Genomic DNA, 14,676 nt, shown 5'->3' with positions numbered 1-14,676 from the left:
ATCAGGTTGATCCTGATAAGGCTTAAAAAGAAATGGTTTTGTTTAAAAGTTTTTACTGAAGTTTAACATACATACATACATAAAAGTACACATATCATTTGTGTACAGCTTCATAAATTCTTGCCCATGTACGTGGCATTCAGATCAAAAGCCAGCACATTACCAGCATCACAGAAGCTCTGTCTTGTGCTCCTCAAGGCTTGATTTTAAGCTGTGTTAGGGCAGGGCTAAAATCATCTTTCCTCTAGAGCTAATTTACACTACTACACCAAGGCATGGCCTCTGTGGGTCTCTAACGATTGCCTGAGTATCAACAAGATCTTACTCTGGCTGGCTGGAGCTTGAATGACTCCTACTCTTAGGAGCTCCCCTCTACACATGGGCAGATCAGCCTACAGAAGATTAGTGAAGAGGACTCGGTTCAGATTTTTGCTGAGTAGCTCCCTCCTATCTGGTACTCTGACCCCCAAATTTAAACCACCTCTCCCTCAAACTCAGATCTCTACCCCCTTGATTCAGCAAGATTGTGTGCTTTGCTGGGGAGTCCCCTCTGGCAACAGGGTCCAGAAAATGCCTCAAGGCAGAAAGCCTGGGGGATCATAGGCCTCATCTCAATTGCTTCCTTTCTCTTAGGGATTATATTCCTGCACTGCTTGTTGTCCAATACGTGAAAACAGCTGTTTTCATATTTGCCCAGAGTTTTATTTGTAAATGGAGGAGAAATTCAGTTCCAATTATTCCATCATGGCTAGAAGCAGAACAAAGGCCTCTTTTAATAAAATTTCCAGCATGGATGCCATGTTTTGCAAGATTTCATCTACCAAAATAACCCAATCCATATGTCCCTTCCATCCTTCCATCTATCTATTCAGTGGCTGCTACATCCCTCGGAAACAAAGATGAATAAAACTTGATTCCTGCCCTCAAAGAACTCACAATTAAAAGAGAAAGTCAGAAATGTGTAATAAATTATACCACTGGATGGTAAGTATAATTTTATAAGCAATGTAAGGGTTTGTGAGGACAAAGAGAAAGGTACGGTCAAATCTACTTGGAGAGGTCAGGGAAGGTTTTTACAGACTTAGGTTTAGCCTAAGTTTTGAAAAATGAGTTTCATTTTTCATTAGTGATTGACAGATGGGGTAGGACATTTGGGACAAAACAAACTGTATGCAAAGTATACAGTTATGAAACAACATGTAAGCTTGGGAGAACTACTAATTCCAAACACCTATAACATAGGGTTTGAAGCAGGGACAGGAAACAGCTAAAGTTATGGGGAAAAAAATGGGAGGATCCTATCATGAAGGAGGGCCCTGCATGCCATGCTAACCATCATTTGCATCCGTAATTCATCATCATTGACTACCACCTATAGAGCTCATAGGATAATTGCTTTATACATATTATATTCATTACATTTAATTCTCACAACCACATCTTATAAGGAAACTAAGGCTCAGAGAGCTTACAGAATTTTGCCCAGGATCACATGACTAGTAAGTGAAGAAGCCAGAATTTAAACAAAGGTCTAATTCCAAAGCCAACAAAAGGAACTTGCCTCTAATCTATAGGCACTGGGAAGTTACAGAAGGACATTTTTGTCTTCAGAACTTTTTTTTTGTTTTTAAAATTATATTCATTGATGAAATGGTTTTCAGTAGGAAGAAATAAAGTTAAATTTATGTTTTAGAAAGGGCTCTCTAGTATAGGAGGAAAAAGGGCTGGAGTCTGAAGAACCAGTTCAGAGACTGCTGGAAACAGTACAGGAGAGAAATAAGAGCTTGGATTAGGTGGTGTTTAGGAGGGATGGAGACAAGGATTTGGGAAAGTTTAAGAAGCAGAATCTGTCAGATGCAGTAAACAAGTAGCTTTGGCAAAAGGGGAGATTGTGAGGTCAACTGTGGACAAGCTGATACACTGAAAGGACCTGGTTCTGTACCACGAGCAGAGGATGCAAAGGTGTACTGGACAAGATTTCCCCTCTCAAGGACTTGACAGCTCATGTAGCCTCAATGAAGGTTAGCACCTTTCAACACTACATGGTGTGGACTTCATCAGCACCCTGTGCTTCAGTCCCAACAGATACTGGCTCTGCTGCCACAGGCCCAGCATCCAGATCTGGGACTTGAAGAGCAAGGTCACTGTAGATGAACTGAAGCAACAAGTTATCAGTACCAGCAGCAAGGCACGCCTGCCCCAGTGTGACTCTCTGGCTTCGTCTGCTGTTGGCCAGACTCTGTTTGCTGGCTACGCGGACAATCTGGAACAAGTGTGGCAGGTGACCATAGACACCCATTAGAGATATATGGCAGAGCTTTAAAAATAAAAAACTGGTTTTCTGAGTTTAAAAAAATCAAATCTATGAATTCCACTGAAACACAGTAAGTACTATATGGACCATATTCCCTCCTCACTACTATCTTGGAATCTTTGATGAGTCTAAAGCCCCATTCTGGAAACAACTGCTGTGGAACATTCTCAACCCTCCACAAACCAGCTTGCAAATGGGAGGTCCTTTTTATGTGGGCTGAAAACTGTTAGGACATGGAGGGAACCAACTGTCCTCTAACTCGGGCTGTAATTACTGACAATGATTTTATTAAGAACAAATATAGCACCGTTTATCAAACACTGACAACAAGTGAGCACGGTGTCAAGCACCCCCATCTCATTTACCTGCCACAACGATCTAATGACATGCCTAGCAGTCCTCTTTTGAGGATGGGAAACTGAAGCTCAGAGAGGGAAAATAACGTGCTCAAGTTTCCTTGGTTCCCTGAGGCTCTACCTGACTGATCGTCTGAAAGACATCTTGGAATATGCCATCTTCAGGAAGCCTTCATTACCCTCTCCCTGGGCTCCTCTGTGCCTGACTCCTATTTTCTTTGTGGCCCCTGTTATGCTATACCGTGAGATATATGTGATTCACATGTCTGTTTCCCCCACTGGAATATGCTCTTTGAAGGAAAGGACTAGATCTGCTTCATCTTTGCTGTTCGATGCCCAGCCTTGGCTCAGAGCATTGCATATGGGATAGTCAGTCCATTCCATGGTTTCTGAGCCATCAGTCACTCATCTTGGGCTGCCTGGGGCCCCTGGCCATTCCTTGTACTTCAAATACCGCAGGCTCACTTGCCACATTTGTTCAGCACTTGCAAGGTCCATACCTAAGACACCCATGACTGAAAGGGAGAACTTTTCCACTGAAAGGGAACCGGAATAGAAAGCTAAAATTCCTTGGACCAAAAAGAACTCCAATTACAGCCCAGAGGCCCTGAGACACCAACCACGTACGCTGTCCTGACATGATCAACAGCAAACCTCATAGGGTCTGGCACTTTTATTTTTCCTACGCTGTCATCTCTCTCTCCCTCAGAGTGGGACCGTGTACACGGATTGGAGACAGCACGGGCTAGGTGTCATCCAGACTAGGCTCCAATCACAGCTCTGCCCCCACCAGCAGTATGATCTGTGGCAAGACACGTGCTCCCTGAGGTTCTTTTCTCCCTCATCTACTCCATGGGGCTAGGATGCCAACTGAATGAGACGCTGAATGCAGAAGGCACGTAGGGGGCAGTGGGGCTCGGGGAGTCTGTGGAGTGACAGAGCTGGGTTCACTTCTTGGCTCACCCTCTTTTTAGCTCTGTGGGTAGAGTGAGGATAAGAAAAATACCTTCCTCAGAGTTGTGTGAAGAGTAAATGGGAAGTCAGTGATGAGTGTTTAACACATAGAAGTCAATGAATTGTAGCCACTGTTTAATTATGGCACAAAGGACACATCCTTACAGAACACAAAGGACCCCCCAAAATCTCACAGTGAGTTAAGAGCAGAGGAGTCTGAAACCCTGCTGCAAACCATTCACCAACAAGCAGCAATCTCTCCCAGACAGCTAACCCCCAAGTGCCACTGGGACTCCTGGCAGTAATGCAGCGGCAGTGGCCACCTGCCACCACGCAAGCCCAGCCCCGCATCAGCACACATGGTCAGGAACACCCACTCCTTCCAGTCTGTAAGCCAGTGTGACTTTACAGACTTTCTTGCAAGCAGAGTTTTGGAGGCCAAACCACAAACATCAGAACTGTATTTCCCAGGGAACCCCGACCCTCCCCATTCGTATAAACAATGGGGGAGGCTGGGTCTACTTCAAACAGCCACCCACAAGGCAGCTCTGAGTGGCAACATGAGACAGGTGTGTGGTCAGATGTCAGTGTGGCAAATGTGGCAGCCAGTTGCTTTTCGCTAAATAGGCCCACCTTCTGTCTAGACCTGAGGTAACTAAGAAAGATTTAGGGCACGCGGAGCCACATTCAGAGCGCTGGCAGCAGATAGCCTGCTGCGTGGGAAACAGCTGCGTTTGATGATGGCACAGGAAAAAAAATGTAGGTCTGAAGTGCCCCAAATTGCTCACACTGAAGCCCTTCCACCCGCCTTCAGTGGGGTTACTCTGGGAGGCTGTCCTGCTCTCTGGACACAGCAATGGCAATGAGGATGGCAAGACCCCCAGGCTCCACAGAAAGAGGGGCTGTCTAGACCCTGGGGTCACTTCAGATGAGGGTTATGAGAGCAAAACAAGACTAAAAAAATGAACCACCTCCCAACTTCCTTCACTGAGACAAAGGTTCCAGAGGTAACAGAAACCAACCGCAGTTCTTAGGCCACAGGAAAACCACAGCTGTATCCATCCCTTCTCCTCCCCAAAGGCATGTTCACGTCCACTGCATGAGCTCCCAGGAGTCAGAACTCAAGAGCTCGTTACCCACCACGTCATTTGGGAGGCTCTGGAGGTCATCAAAGGGGGTTTCCAGGGTGTTGGTGTCCACGTTCAGAATCACGACATCATCCAGGGCCATGTTTCTGACTTTCTGCAAGTTAAGATAAAAATCCAGAAGAGAAAATCATTGAAGCCCCACGAAGACACAGATACTTCTCTGGCTTTCTCTGGAAAAGGGGAGTAAGAAAGAAAAGTGACATTTGACAAAGGTATACTCCGTGGCAGGCTCAATGCCAGGCAGTTGACATGTGTGAGGCCATTTAACTGTCACAAAAACTCTGTGAGCTTATATGGTCATCCCCAAGCCCCAGGAGTGGAAAGGGTTTCAGAGACTAAGTTAACATGCCCTAGGTCACACAGCTAGGGGGAGAGATTTTTATACCCCAACATTATTTCTTTTCCTATATTTTCAAATTTTAAAAAAAAAATAATAAGAAGAAAAAGAAGCTGAAGTCTAAACCTGTGGCTTCAGGAACTCTGATATACAGCTAGGGTCTTATGACGGCCCCATTCAATCCATCCCCTCTCATTTACCAAAGACTACTTGCCCATCTCTGTCGGATCTTGGCATTTTTGGGTATGGAATATGTTGTACAGCCTAGTGTTAACACATTAACATTTCTCTTTAACATTAAGTAGAAAGGTCACACTTTCAAATTGGTTCCACTTTCTGTAGAAATCCAGCTAGTGAATCATGGCTCCGAGGCTCTGGCCATAACCCGTTATTCTACTGGTACAGTAGTAGGAAGGGTAAGGGAGACTTGTGCCTACTAGGTGTTCATGTTTGGTGAGAGGATGAAGGTACAGTATGGAGAAAAGAAGAGCCCACCATCTGGGAGCACCTGTCCATCGTCTGTAGAAGTATAAGACTGTAAGTAAGGTAGTTTTCAATCACACTGTTTACCCACTGCTAGAATCCATCTCGACTTTCCTCCTGCCTACCTACCACTTCCAATCTCATTCAATCCTCTTATCCCATCATATATCAAAGCTCATTTCTTTAGAGTCTAGAACTTTCATTTTGTCCTGATTAAGCAGAAAGACCCTATAATTTATGGTCTAAACTGGGACAGTTGTGGATGTGAAAGAGCATATTACATCAGGGCAGCAGCATAAGACAGGCTAAGTGGTCACCCTATGTAGAAGGGGTCAGTTTCATTATTAGCCACCCTCTGAGCTACTGGGTACAACTGTGCAGGTGTGCACTGCCTAAGCACGCCCAGCCAGCCAAGGTGAGGCTGAGATCTGCCAACCCATGTGCTTGCTGAGTGCAACAGCTGAAGGCGGGGGTGGGTGCTGGTGGAGGTAGGGAACTAGGACACCTTTTCCTAATTCATCCAAGAGCACTGTATAGGTTAGCGATGGAGCTGGACGTCCCAATGGCTGCTTAAGCCTAAGTGTGCTAATGCCCTGGAAATGGACAACAATTAAAGTGTAGTAGATGCCTACTAGTGCTTGCTCTATGTTTTGCTTACTAATTCTCATTTAACTCTTATCAAATCCTGCCAAGTGCACACTATTACCTTCACTTTAGGTAACTTGAGGAAAATGAGGCTCAGAGAGGTGAGGTGAGTGTAGCGCAGCACCAGCCACCTCCACAGCTCATGTTCTTGAGCTGCTCCTCAACCTCTTCGTCATCAGACACCCCCAGTGAAACTGACCTCTGCCACCCCTGTCGCTCTGAGCCCTAGCACCCCTTTGCCTGCCTGCCTCCCCCTGCTGGGGTGTGGGTTCCCTCAGGAGCTCATCAGTTTGGTTCAGCACTGCCTAACAACCAGCACCCAACAAAATGACTGGCACTTGGTAAGGGCTCATTAATACTGGTTGATGTTTGTTGTCTCAAATCTCAAATTCTAGGACAGAATTTTGTACCTAAGTAAACATTTTGAGATTCTTCCCAGCAGGAGGGTTGGAACCATGCTGGTCAGAAGCCTCCTAGGGTTGAAGCGACACTCCCAGCGGGCAGGATCCTGGAACCCTTCGCTCAGCAAGACCAGGAGCCTCAAATTTCTTCTGCTGTTGACTTTTCCAGTGGCTAGTCAGTCCACAAACCTATCAATCAATTCATACATTTACTAAATGCTTCCTGTAGGCTGAGAGCCGCAGGGGAGGAAAAGGTTTGCCTACTTAGAAGTTTATTCTTTCCTCCAAACCCCAAAACTGATATTAACTGACTGCTTTATTCACAGGGTGAAAAGCTATCAGCAAACAGCATTGATAACTAGTGTTTTACAAAGCACAATCCCTTTTTACGTTGAGAACATTAAGACTCACGGTGAATTGTCCAGGGCTCCTTAGCTGCCTCACTTTGCAGTCCAACAGGTTAAATACTTCGCAGTGCACGAGCCGGAAGTTACAAAACAGCCTCAACAAGAACCTTTTTCACTTACATCACACTTCAGAGCTCTCAAAGTACTTTCACACAGATTCTTTCATTTTCAACAGTAGCTGGAGGTGAGGGATCACCATTTCAGAGACGAAAAACTGAGGCTCAGAGAGGTGAAGTGGCTTGCCCAAGGTTTTGTGGCTACTAACTGGCCTCTTCATCTGTAAAATCGAGAAGATAACTGTGACTGCTCACCCCACCACAGCTCTCTTCCCCGGGGCTGCTGTGCGAATCAGAAGTGGTGTGTGCACAGCACTGGGCACACAATAGGCCTTACGGTAGCTAATATTATTGCTTTTATAATATACACGTCACCCACGGCCAGTCTAGAAACTACAGCGGCAGTGGCCTAAGGGCAAAAATCCTCTGGCCCTTCTTGGTAACTGCTGGGCTCTCGCTTCAGAGGATGAGACTGGCGCTGGACATGGAATCAGAGAAGGGGCCACGAGGGGCTCCGGAACTCAGCTGGTGACTCCAGGCCTTGAGGACTGAGCTGAGGGTCGCTGCACCCCACAATCGCCAATTTTGCTTCATCTGACCTCCAAAGAGCTCCAGAGAGCCCAAACAGATGGGGGCAAGGGGCCCGGCCATTGGAGAGAAGCCTCGGGCTGAAAGGCCCAGCGACAGGGCTGTTGATCCTGGACCAGAATTGGGTGTTGTTTCTGCGTTCCCAGCGGGGGCCCAGTGACACAGCCCAGCCCTTGTGGGCTCTCCACGGCTGGGCTGGAATGGGCTTTTGATTTCTTCCCACTCCTGGTTGGAGGACTTGCTGCTTAAGCTGTGTGGAGTGTTTACTTTTTGAACAATGGCAGCAGGCTGAAGAAGAGGAAAAAACCTGGCTCTTTCTTCTGACTTAGCAGGCCAGGGTCCCCTTAGTAACCAAAATGCCCGTGCACCAGGCTCCAGGAGGAGCTGGGTCGGCACAGTTTCCTCTCATAGGACAATGCTGCCCTCCTGGTGGTAAGGCCTCTTCCAAAGGGGCTGGCGTGGACTCAAGGGCCTTCCTGAAGCTCATGTTCCCAAGGAAAGAATCGGAGGCCAGCTTGGCCGGATGGTGCCCTATCCCTGAAAGGCTCAAGGAAACAAGAGGAATGAAGAAAGGCAAAAAACAAAACAAAACCCCTCAAACTGGGGGATGGAGTGGGCAGTGCTGATGGAGAAGGAAACTGGGCCATTACTGGGTGACCGCATTTAACCCTGACCATGCTATGAGAGAGGTATCACCAGCTCTGTGGTAAGGAGGAGGCTCAGAGAGGTCAAAGAAACTGGTCCAAATCACACAGCTAGGGAGTGGCAGAGTTGACTTTTGAACCCAGTCTGACTCTTCTAAAGATGTCCTCAAACCAGTTGCTCAGACTTCCGAACAAGTATCTATGTAGGGCGTGCAGCTACACCAACACTCTGAGGGCTTGCTTTCTCTTATGCAAAATGACACGTCTTTTGTACCATAAAAATTACATATGTAAAAAAAAATGGGAAAGACAAAGAAGTTCAAAGAAGAAAACTGTGGTTATCCTAATCCCTCTCTATCTGGAGATAATGTTTTTGTGTATTTCCTTCCACAACCCTCTGCCCCAATCCCTACTTTTCAAAACAGAGTTGAAACAATTTGTAATGTTTCTTTCTGATTTTCTCATTTATTACAATATAAGCAATATTTCACTTCATTAAAAGCTTTGTAAAGATCATTGCTAATTGCTACAAAATGTTCCACTTCATAGAAACAAACCCAATCAAGCCCCTTTTGTTGGTTATTTCCAGTTTTTAAGAAATTATTATAAATAATATTGTTGTGAAATCTGTAGGCATAAAGTCTTGTGCTTTAGGATGGATTCCTAGAAGTGGAATTTCCTTTCCACTTCTTAAAGAGTGTCCCTCTCTAATTCGACTTTGAGAGAGATATCTTTACTTCCAATTATTTTAAAGTCATTTTATCCACAGCTTGTGTTTCCTACTCTAAGTGAAGAAAAATCAGCAAAGACACGAGCAGATGTCAAAATAGTCCTCCAAAAACCCTACCCAATTAAAACACTTACTAGTACCGCAGCACACCGAGACAGCTCTCCGGTAGCTCGTCCCACCAACACATTCCCTCTCTTTTTAGTTACAACATATGCCAAAGCTCCTGCCAGCTGCAAACCCTCCCCCCACCAGACTCTATAGGCTTTTTCTCAGAATGAAAAAAAAAAAAAAAAGATACTGACATGCACACCGGCTTTCCAAATGGCATTTCTTACACAGAGAAACACGCAAAAATGGCATCTTCCCATAAATATTATTAATCAAAAATGTCTTTCCCTTTATACTTTGTCATGGACAGACTTAGTCTGACCTCTGCCTTTCGGGACAAGAAAGGGAAAAATCAGAATATGGGAGGTGGTCAGGGCGGCTGAGTGGATACAGGCTCAACCTCATAAATTCTCCAGGTTTTCATCTGTAAAACGGGGATCACAATAGTACCCACCTCATAGAGTTGTCGTGAGGATTAGATAAGTGAATGTATGTAGAAGAGTTAGCAAGACTGCCAGGACATCCATAAGAGGCGTTCAACCAACAGCGGCTCTCTTGGCCGTCTGTCCTATCTCCCTCAATGTTTCTTGGAACCTCAGTGGAGGCTGGCTAACCTTACCCCAAAGGGCCCCAGGGAGCAGAAAGTTTGCGTTTCCCCATGGTAGCCTATGGTTTACTCCCACAACCAGAAAAATACGTCAATCTAGAGTCATTAATACAGGCATTCGATTCCTTCCCTGGTCTGTGGGCTTCTTGGGGCCACCAAGACAGATTTCTGTATTCTCAGCTCCTACCTCAATATTTGGCCCACAGCAGGCAATTTCTGAATGAATGCATGAATGAACGAGAGGCAGTAGAGCCTAGAGAGGAAGCCCACAGGATCCAGAAGCCAGTCTGTCTGAGTTCTCACTTAGATCCGCCACTCACCAGCTGTGTGAACTTGGGCATTTCACTTCATCTCTCTGTGCCTCAGTTTTCTCCTCTGTAAACAGTGCTTATACCTCATGTGTGTGACAAGGATTACACGGGTTAACATTTTTAAAGCACGTAGACTAGTGATTGGCACATGAGAAGCTCAAGATAAAATAAAATTTAAACAAAAATGAATGGGGCTTCCCTGGTGGTGCAGTGGTTAAGAATCTGCCTGCCAATGCAGGGGACACGGGTTCAAGCCCTGGTCTGGGAAGATCTCACATGCCGCGGAGCAGCTAAGCCCGTGCACCACAGCTACTGAGCCTGTGCTCTAGAGCCCGCGAACCACAACTACTGAAGCCCGCACGCCTAGAGCCCGTGCTCTGCAACAAGAGAAGTCACTGCAATGAGAAGCCCGCGCACCGCGACGAAGAGTAGCCCCCACTCACCGCAACTAGAGAAAGCCCGTGCGCAGCAACGAAGATTCAACGCAGCCATAAATAAAATAAATAAATTTATTTTAAAAAACCAAAACACTGCAACAAAATATTTAAAAAAAAAAAAAGAATGGTCTTTTTTTTTTTTTTTTTTTTTTTTGTGGTAGGCGGGCCTCTCACTGTTGTGGTCTCTCCCTTTGCGGAGCACAGGCTCCGGACGCGCAGGCTCAGCAGCCATGGCTCACGGGCCCAGCCGCTCCGCGGCATGTGGGATCTTCCCGGACCGGGGCACGAACCCGTGTCCCCTGCATCGGCAGGTGGATTCTCAACCACTGCGCCACCAGGGAAGCCCAAGAATGGTCTTTTGAGGGTGATGGAAATATTCTATATCATTATTGGTAGTGGTTTCATGAATGTATAAAACTTAGAATTCATTGAATTGTACACTTTAAATGGATGGCTTGCTGTGTATAAATTACAACACAATGAGTTGATAAACATATTAGTGTTATGTCCAGAACACAGAACAAAGTCATAACAGACAGTGAAAAATAACAACGCATGAATGATGGTGAAGAAATGCCACACAACAAGGTAATTCTGCCCTGAACCATCACCAATGTACATTCTGATTTGCAGCTGTGTTTGGCTCCCTGCCTCCTTCCTTTTTTTGTCTAGCCTAGGGTTTTTAAAACTTTTTTTTTTCTACTCATACCCTCCTAGGATAAATATAGAATCCAATGCCCATGATATACATCCCTACGTAAAAGTGGGGTCCACTTGAGGATCACGGTACCTTCGATGTATCTTCTCGAGTCAAGAAGATTCTACTGAACCTTACTTTCTAAAGTTGGTTGTATGAAAACACTGGGTCCCCTCAACTCCTGCGCTAAAATATAAAGTATCAGCTGCACTTTTTCAAACCACACCAGTCCTCTGCACAGATGGGGCTCACCCTGCCTATCTAGGGAGGGGATTGGGCAGCTAGTGACAAAAGACAGGACTTAGAACCAGGTCATAAAATGAAGAGCAAGGATTTGCGCTGGTGATGTAATCCAGGGGATCCAAAGAATGGTCAGGAGCATGTGCTGTCTCCCTGGCTGAGGAAGCCAGGGGCTGGAGGTGTAGGAAAGAAGCTGGTCCTGGGCCTTGAGGAGCAGGGGCCTAGATCCACCTCCGCTGCCTCAGCTGAGAACGAGGGTCCTTATCTTGTATGGGAGTTGTTGCGGGGAGGTGTCAGTAAGGTGGCATGCATGGAATAAATGAGGCAGCACACGGTGAATCTTTTCTGTTGTCCTTTTACCAGGACCATTGTCAGGGCAGAGCTAGGTCTTATTTGTCTCTGCATCCCCAGTGCCCAGCACAGTGCCTGACACAGGGCAAGTGCTCATTAACTGTAGAATGAATTAAATATTGTGGCCTCTCACTCTATTGGGAGGCAGGCCTGGCACAGATGTCAATGTGAGCCCAAATGGACAATGTAAGCCCAATGTAAGAGTCTGCACAAGGAAGTGTGATGGGAATAACAATAATAATGACAATGACAATAATCACATAAAGGGCTTTCCTGGTGGCGCAGTGGTTGAGAGTCCGCCTGTCGATGCAGGGGATACGGGTTCGTGCCCTGGTCCGGGAAGATCCCACATACCGCAGAGCGGCTGGGCCCGTGAGCCGTTAAGCCTGCGCGTCCGGAGCCTGTGCTCCACAACGGGAGAAGCCACAACAGTGAGAGGCCCGTGTAACGGGAAAAAAAAAAAAAAAAAAAAAATCACAAAAAATTATCATGATTAACGTGTGTAGAATTAATTCACAGTTGACACAGAAAGTAAAATAGGCATTACCATGGTAGCTTAAGACGTGGGTTCTGGAATGAGACAGCCAGATTCAAGCCTTGCCTCTGCCACAGAGTATCCTTCAGTTAGTTCTTCACTTTTGAGCCTCAGTTTTCTCATCTATAAAATGGGGATAATACTACCTACTGTCCAGCTGTGTTTGGAGGTTTAAGCAGGAATTATACATGTGAAGAATTTAATACAGTACCTGACTGCAGTAAGTACAATGAATGGGAGGCTCTGAAAAGCGAGTTTCTATCCTTGCGATTTGTAAGTAGGATTAGAGTTCCAAGACTATACGAATTTGAACAACTGATTTTCAGACCAAAGGCAAAGGCTAGTGACTCCACTATTATGATTCAGTGCCATTAAAAACTACCACCAACCTATTGTTTTTTTCCTGGTTATGTCTCAGGGACATGAGCACATTCTCTGGAGCCAGACTGCCCGAATCTGAATACCAACTCCGCCAGTTATAATTGTGTTACCTTGGGCAAACCCTTTAACCTCTTTGTGCCTCAGTTTCCGCATGTGTCTGATGAGATTAAAATAGTACTGACACCCAGGATAATGGTTACTCTTGGGTCAGAGGGAGAATGACTACAAGGAGGCACAAGAGGGGCTTCTGGGGGCTGGTACCATTTTGTTTCTTGATCTGGTGGTGGTTACATGGCATGCCTGCCTTGTAAGAACTCATCCTGCTCTATACTTTGCATGAGTGTACCCTTCCCATAAATCTCATACTTCAGTGAAATGTTTAGGAAAAGCAAATAATGTGGATTTCACTGGATTGTTATGGTGGTTAAATGAGTTAATATAGGTATAGTACTTAGAATAGTGTCTGGCATATAATAAGCATTGGGTATTGACTATTATTATGAAAACAACATAGCAATAATTCTATGGATAAAAAGGATTCAATCTAGACTATATCTCACTGTCAGAAAACTTGTTTGCAAAGGTAGACACTTCCTGGACACCTACTGCTTCTCCAATCAGTCCTGTCCCCTTCTCCAGTTGAGGAGCAAAGTAGCAATATTATTGGGTACCTTCCAAGGGACATTTGCAGTCCTGAGTCAGCCTGCTTTGGGAGAGCAGCAGAACTGAGTAGGAGTCAGATTGGGCTTTGCGTTTTATCTTCTTTAATGCCTACTTACAGGACCCAGGGCAGGTTATTTAAACACAGTTGAACCTCAGTTTCTTCCTCTATAATATGGGGCTATGACCACATGCTACATAAGGCTGTGACAGGATTAAGTAAAAAGAAAAAAAATGGAAAAATTTATTTTATACCTATGTGGCCATGTTCCCATCCGCCCAGGGTACTGGTCTTGGCTACAGGCAGGCCTGTGCTCAGCCAGGGAGACAGCACATGCTCCTGACCATTCTTTGGATCCCCTAGATTACATCACCAGCGCAAATCCTTGCTCTTCATTTTATACAGGCAGGCCTTCTCCTTGCTCGAGTGACCCCTGAGGCCCGTAAGGAGTCTCCTCTCCTATGGCCACGCCCACACCTGAAGCAGCACCTCTGACACCAGCATCTAGACCACCAAGCAAAGGGCACGGGTCTACACCGACTTCCTGCAAAGACACTTTGCTTCAAGAGGATGCATCATCCTCTTAAATCAGAGCATTACGAAGCCCACAGAGTGCTTTGCTTTCACCCAGAGAAAGTCCAGTGTTCGTTTCTCTCTGAAAAAGGCACACTAATATGGCTCCTGGCATTATAGTTTATGTCTCACTTAAGTATGATTTCTTGGAAGTTTTTTTTTTTTTTTTTTTTTAAGTTTTGAAAGGTAGGGAATATGGTTAAAACAAAACCAAAAATTACATCTTAATAGTTCATCCATCTAAACTTTACCCTAAACGACTATTGCTGGCCTTCACACAGTCACCTCTTAGGCTGCCTATACTCCTGGTTACGTGTGGGCTGAGGCACAGCTAACTTCCCAGGGGCCTGCAAGGCCTGGAACTGTGTTATACGCTCCGCATCCATCACATGCCTGATGCCCACAGTAACAAAATGAGAGCTGCTAGCTGATGTGCTCCTCCCGCGGCCCAGCCCTTACACGCCGCACCATTTAACGCAATCCTCACGACACCCTCGTGAAGAGACAAGGAAATGCAGGGGCAGAGAGGTGAAATAACTTGTCCAAAGTCCTATGGCTTAGCAGCAGTGGAGCCATATCAGATGAACCCAGATGGACACCAAAAACTCTGTATTACCCAATGCACCTTACTAATTGCTCTGACACGTTGTTTCCATCACAAACATACTGAGCAACTGTAATTTAATAGATGTTTGTCAGGGACATACCAAGT

The 14,676-nt window shown here is 45.7% G+C and overlaps 1 protein-coding gene across 10 annotated transcripts in view; it reads right to left on the bottom strand.

The window, feature by feature from the left end:
- Window positions 1–14,676, bottom strand: part of DENND1A (DENN domain containing 1A) — a 543,770-nt gene that overhangs the window by 177,182 nt on the left and 351,912 nt on the right. For all 10 annotated transcript variants that reach the window (XM_059073023.2, XM_067040763.1, XM_059073026.2 and 7 more), the window contains one exon: window positions 4,765–4,866. In XM_059073023.2, coding sequence (XP_058929006.1) covers window positions 4,765–4,866 — 102 coding nt within the window. The remainder of the gene's footprint in view (window positions 1–4,764; window positions 4,867–14,676) is intronic.

Source organism: Kogia breviceps, chromosome 8 (genome assembly GCF_026419965.1).
Source record: "Kogia breviceps isolate mKogBre1 chromosome 8, mKogBre1 haplotype 1, whole genome shotgun sequence".
NCBI classification, from domain to species: domain Eukaryota; kingdom Metazoa; phylum Chordata; class Mammalia; order Artiodactyla; family Physeteridae; genus Kogia; species Kogia breviceps.
This window is presented reverse-complemented; position numbering and strand designations above follow the sequence as displayed.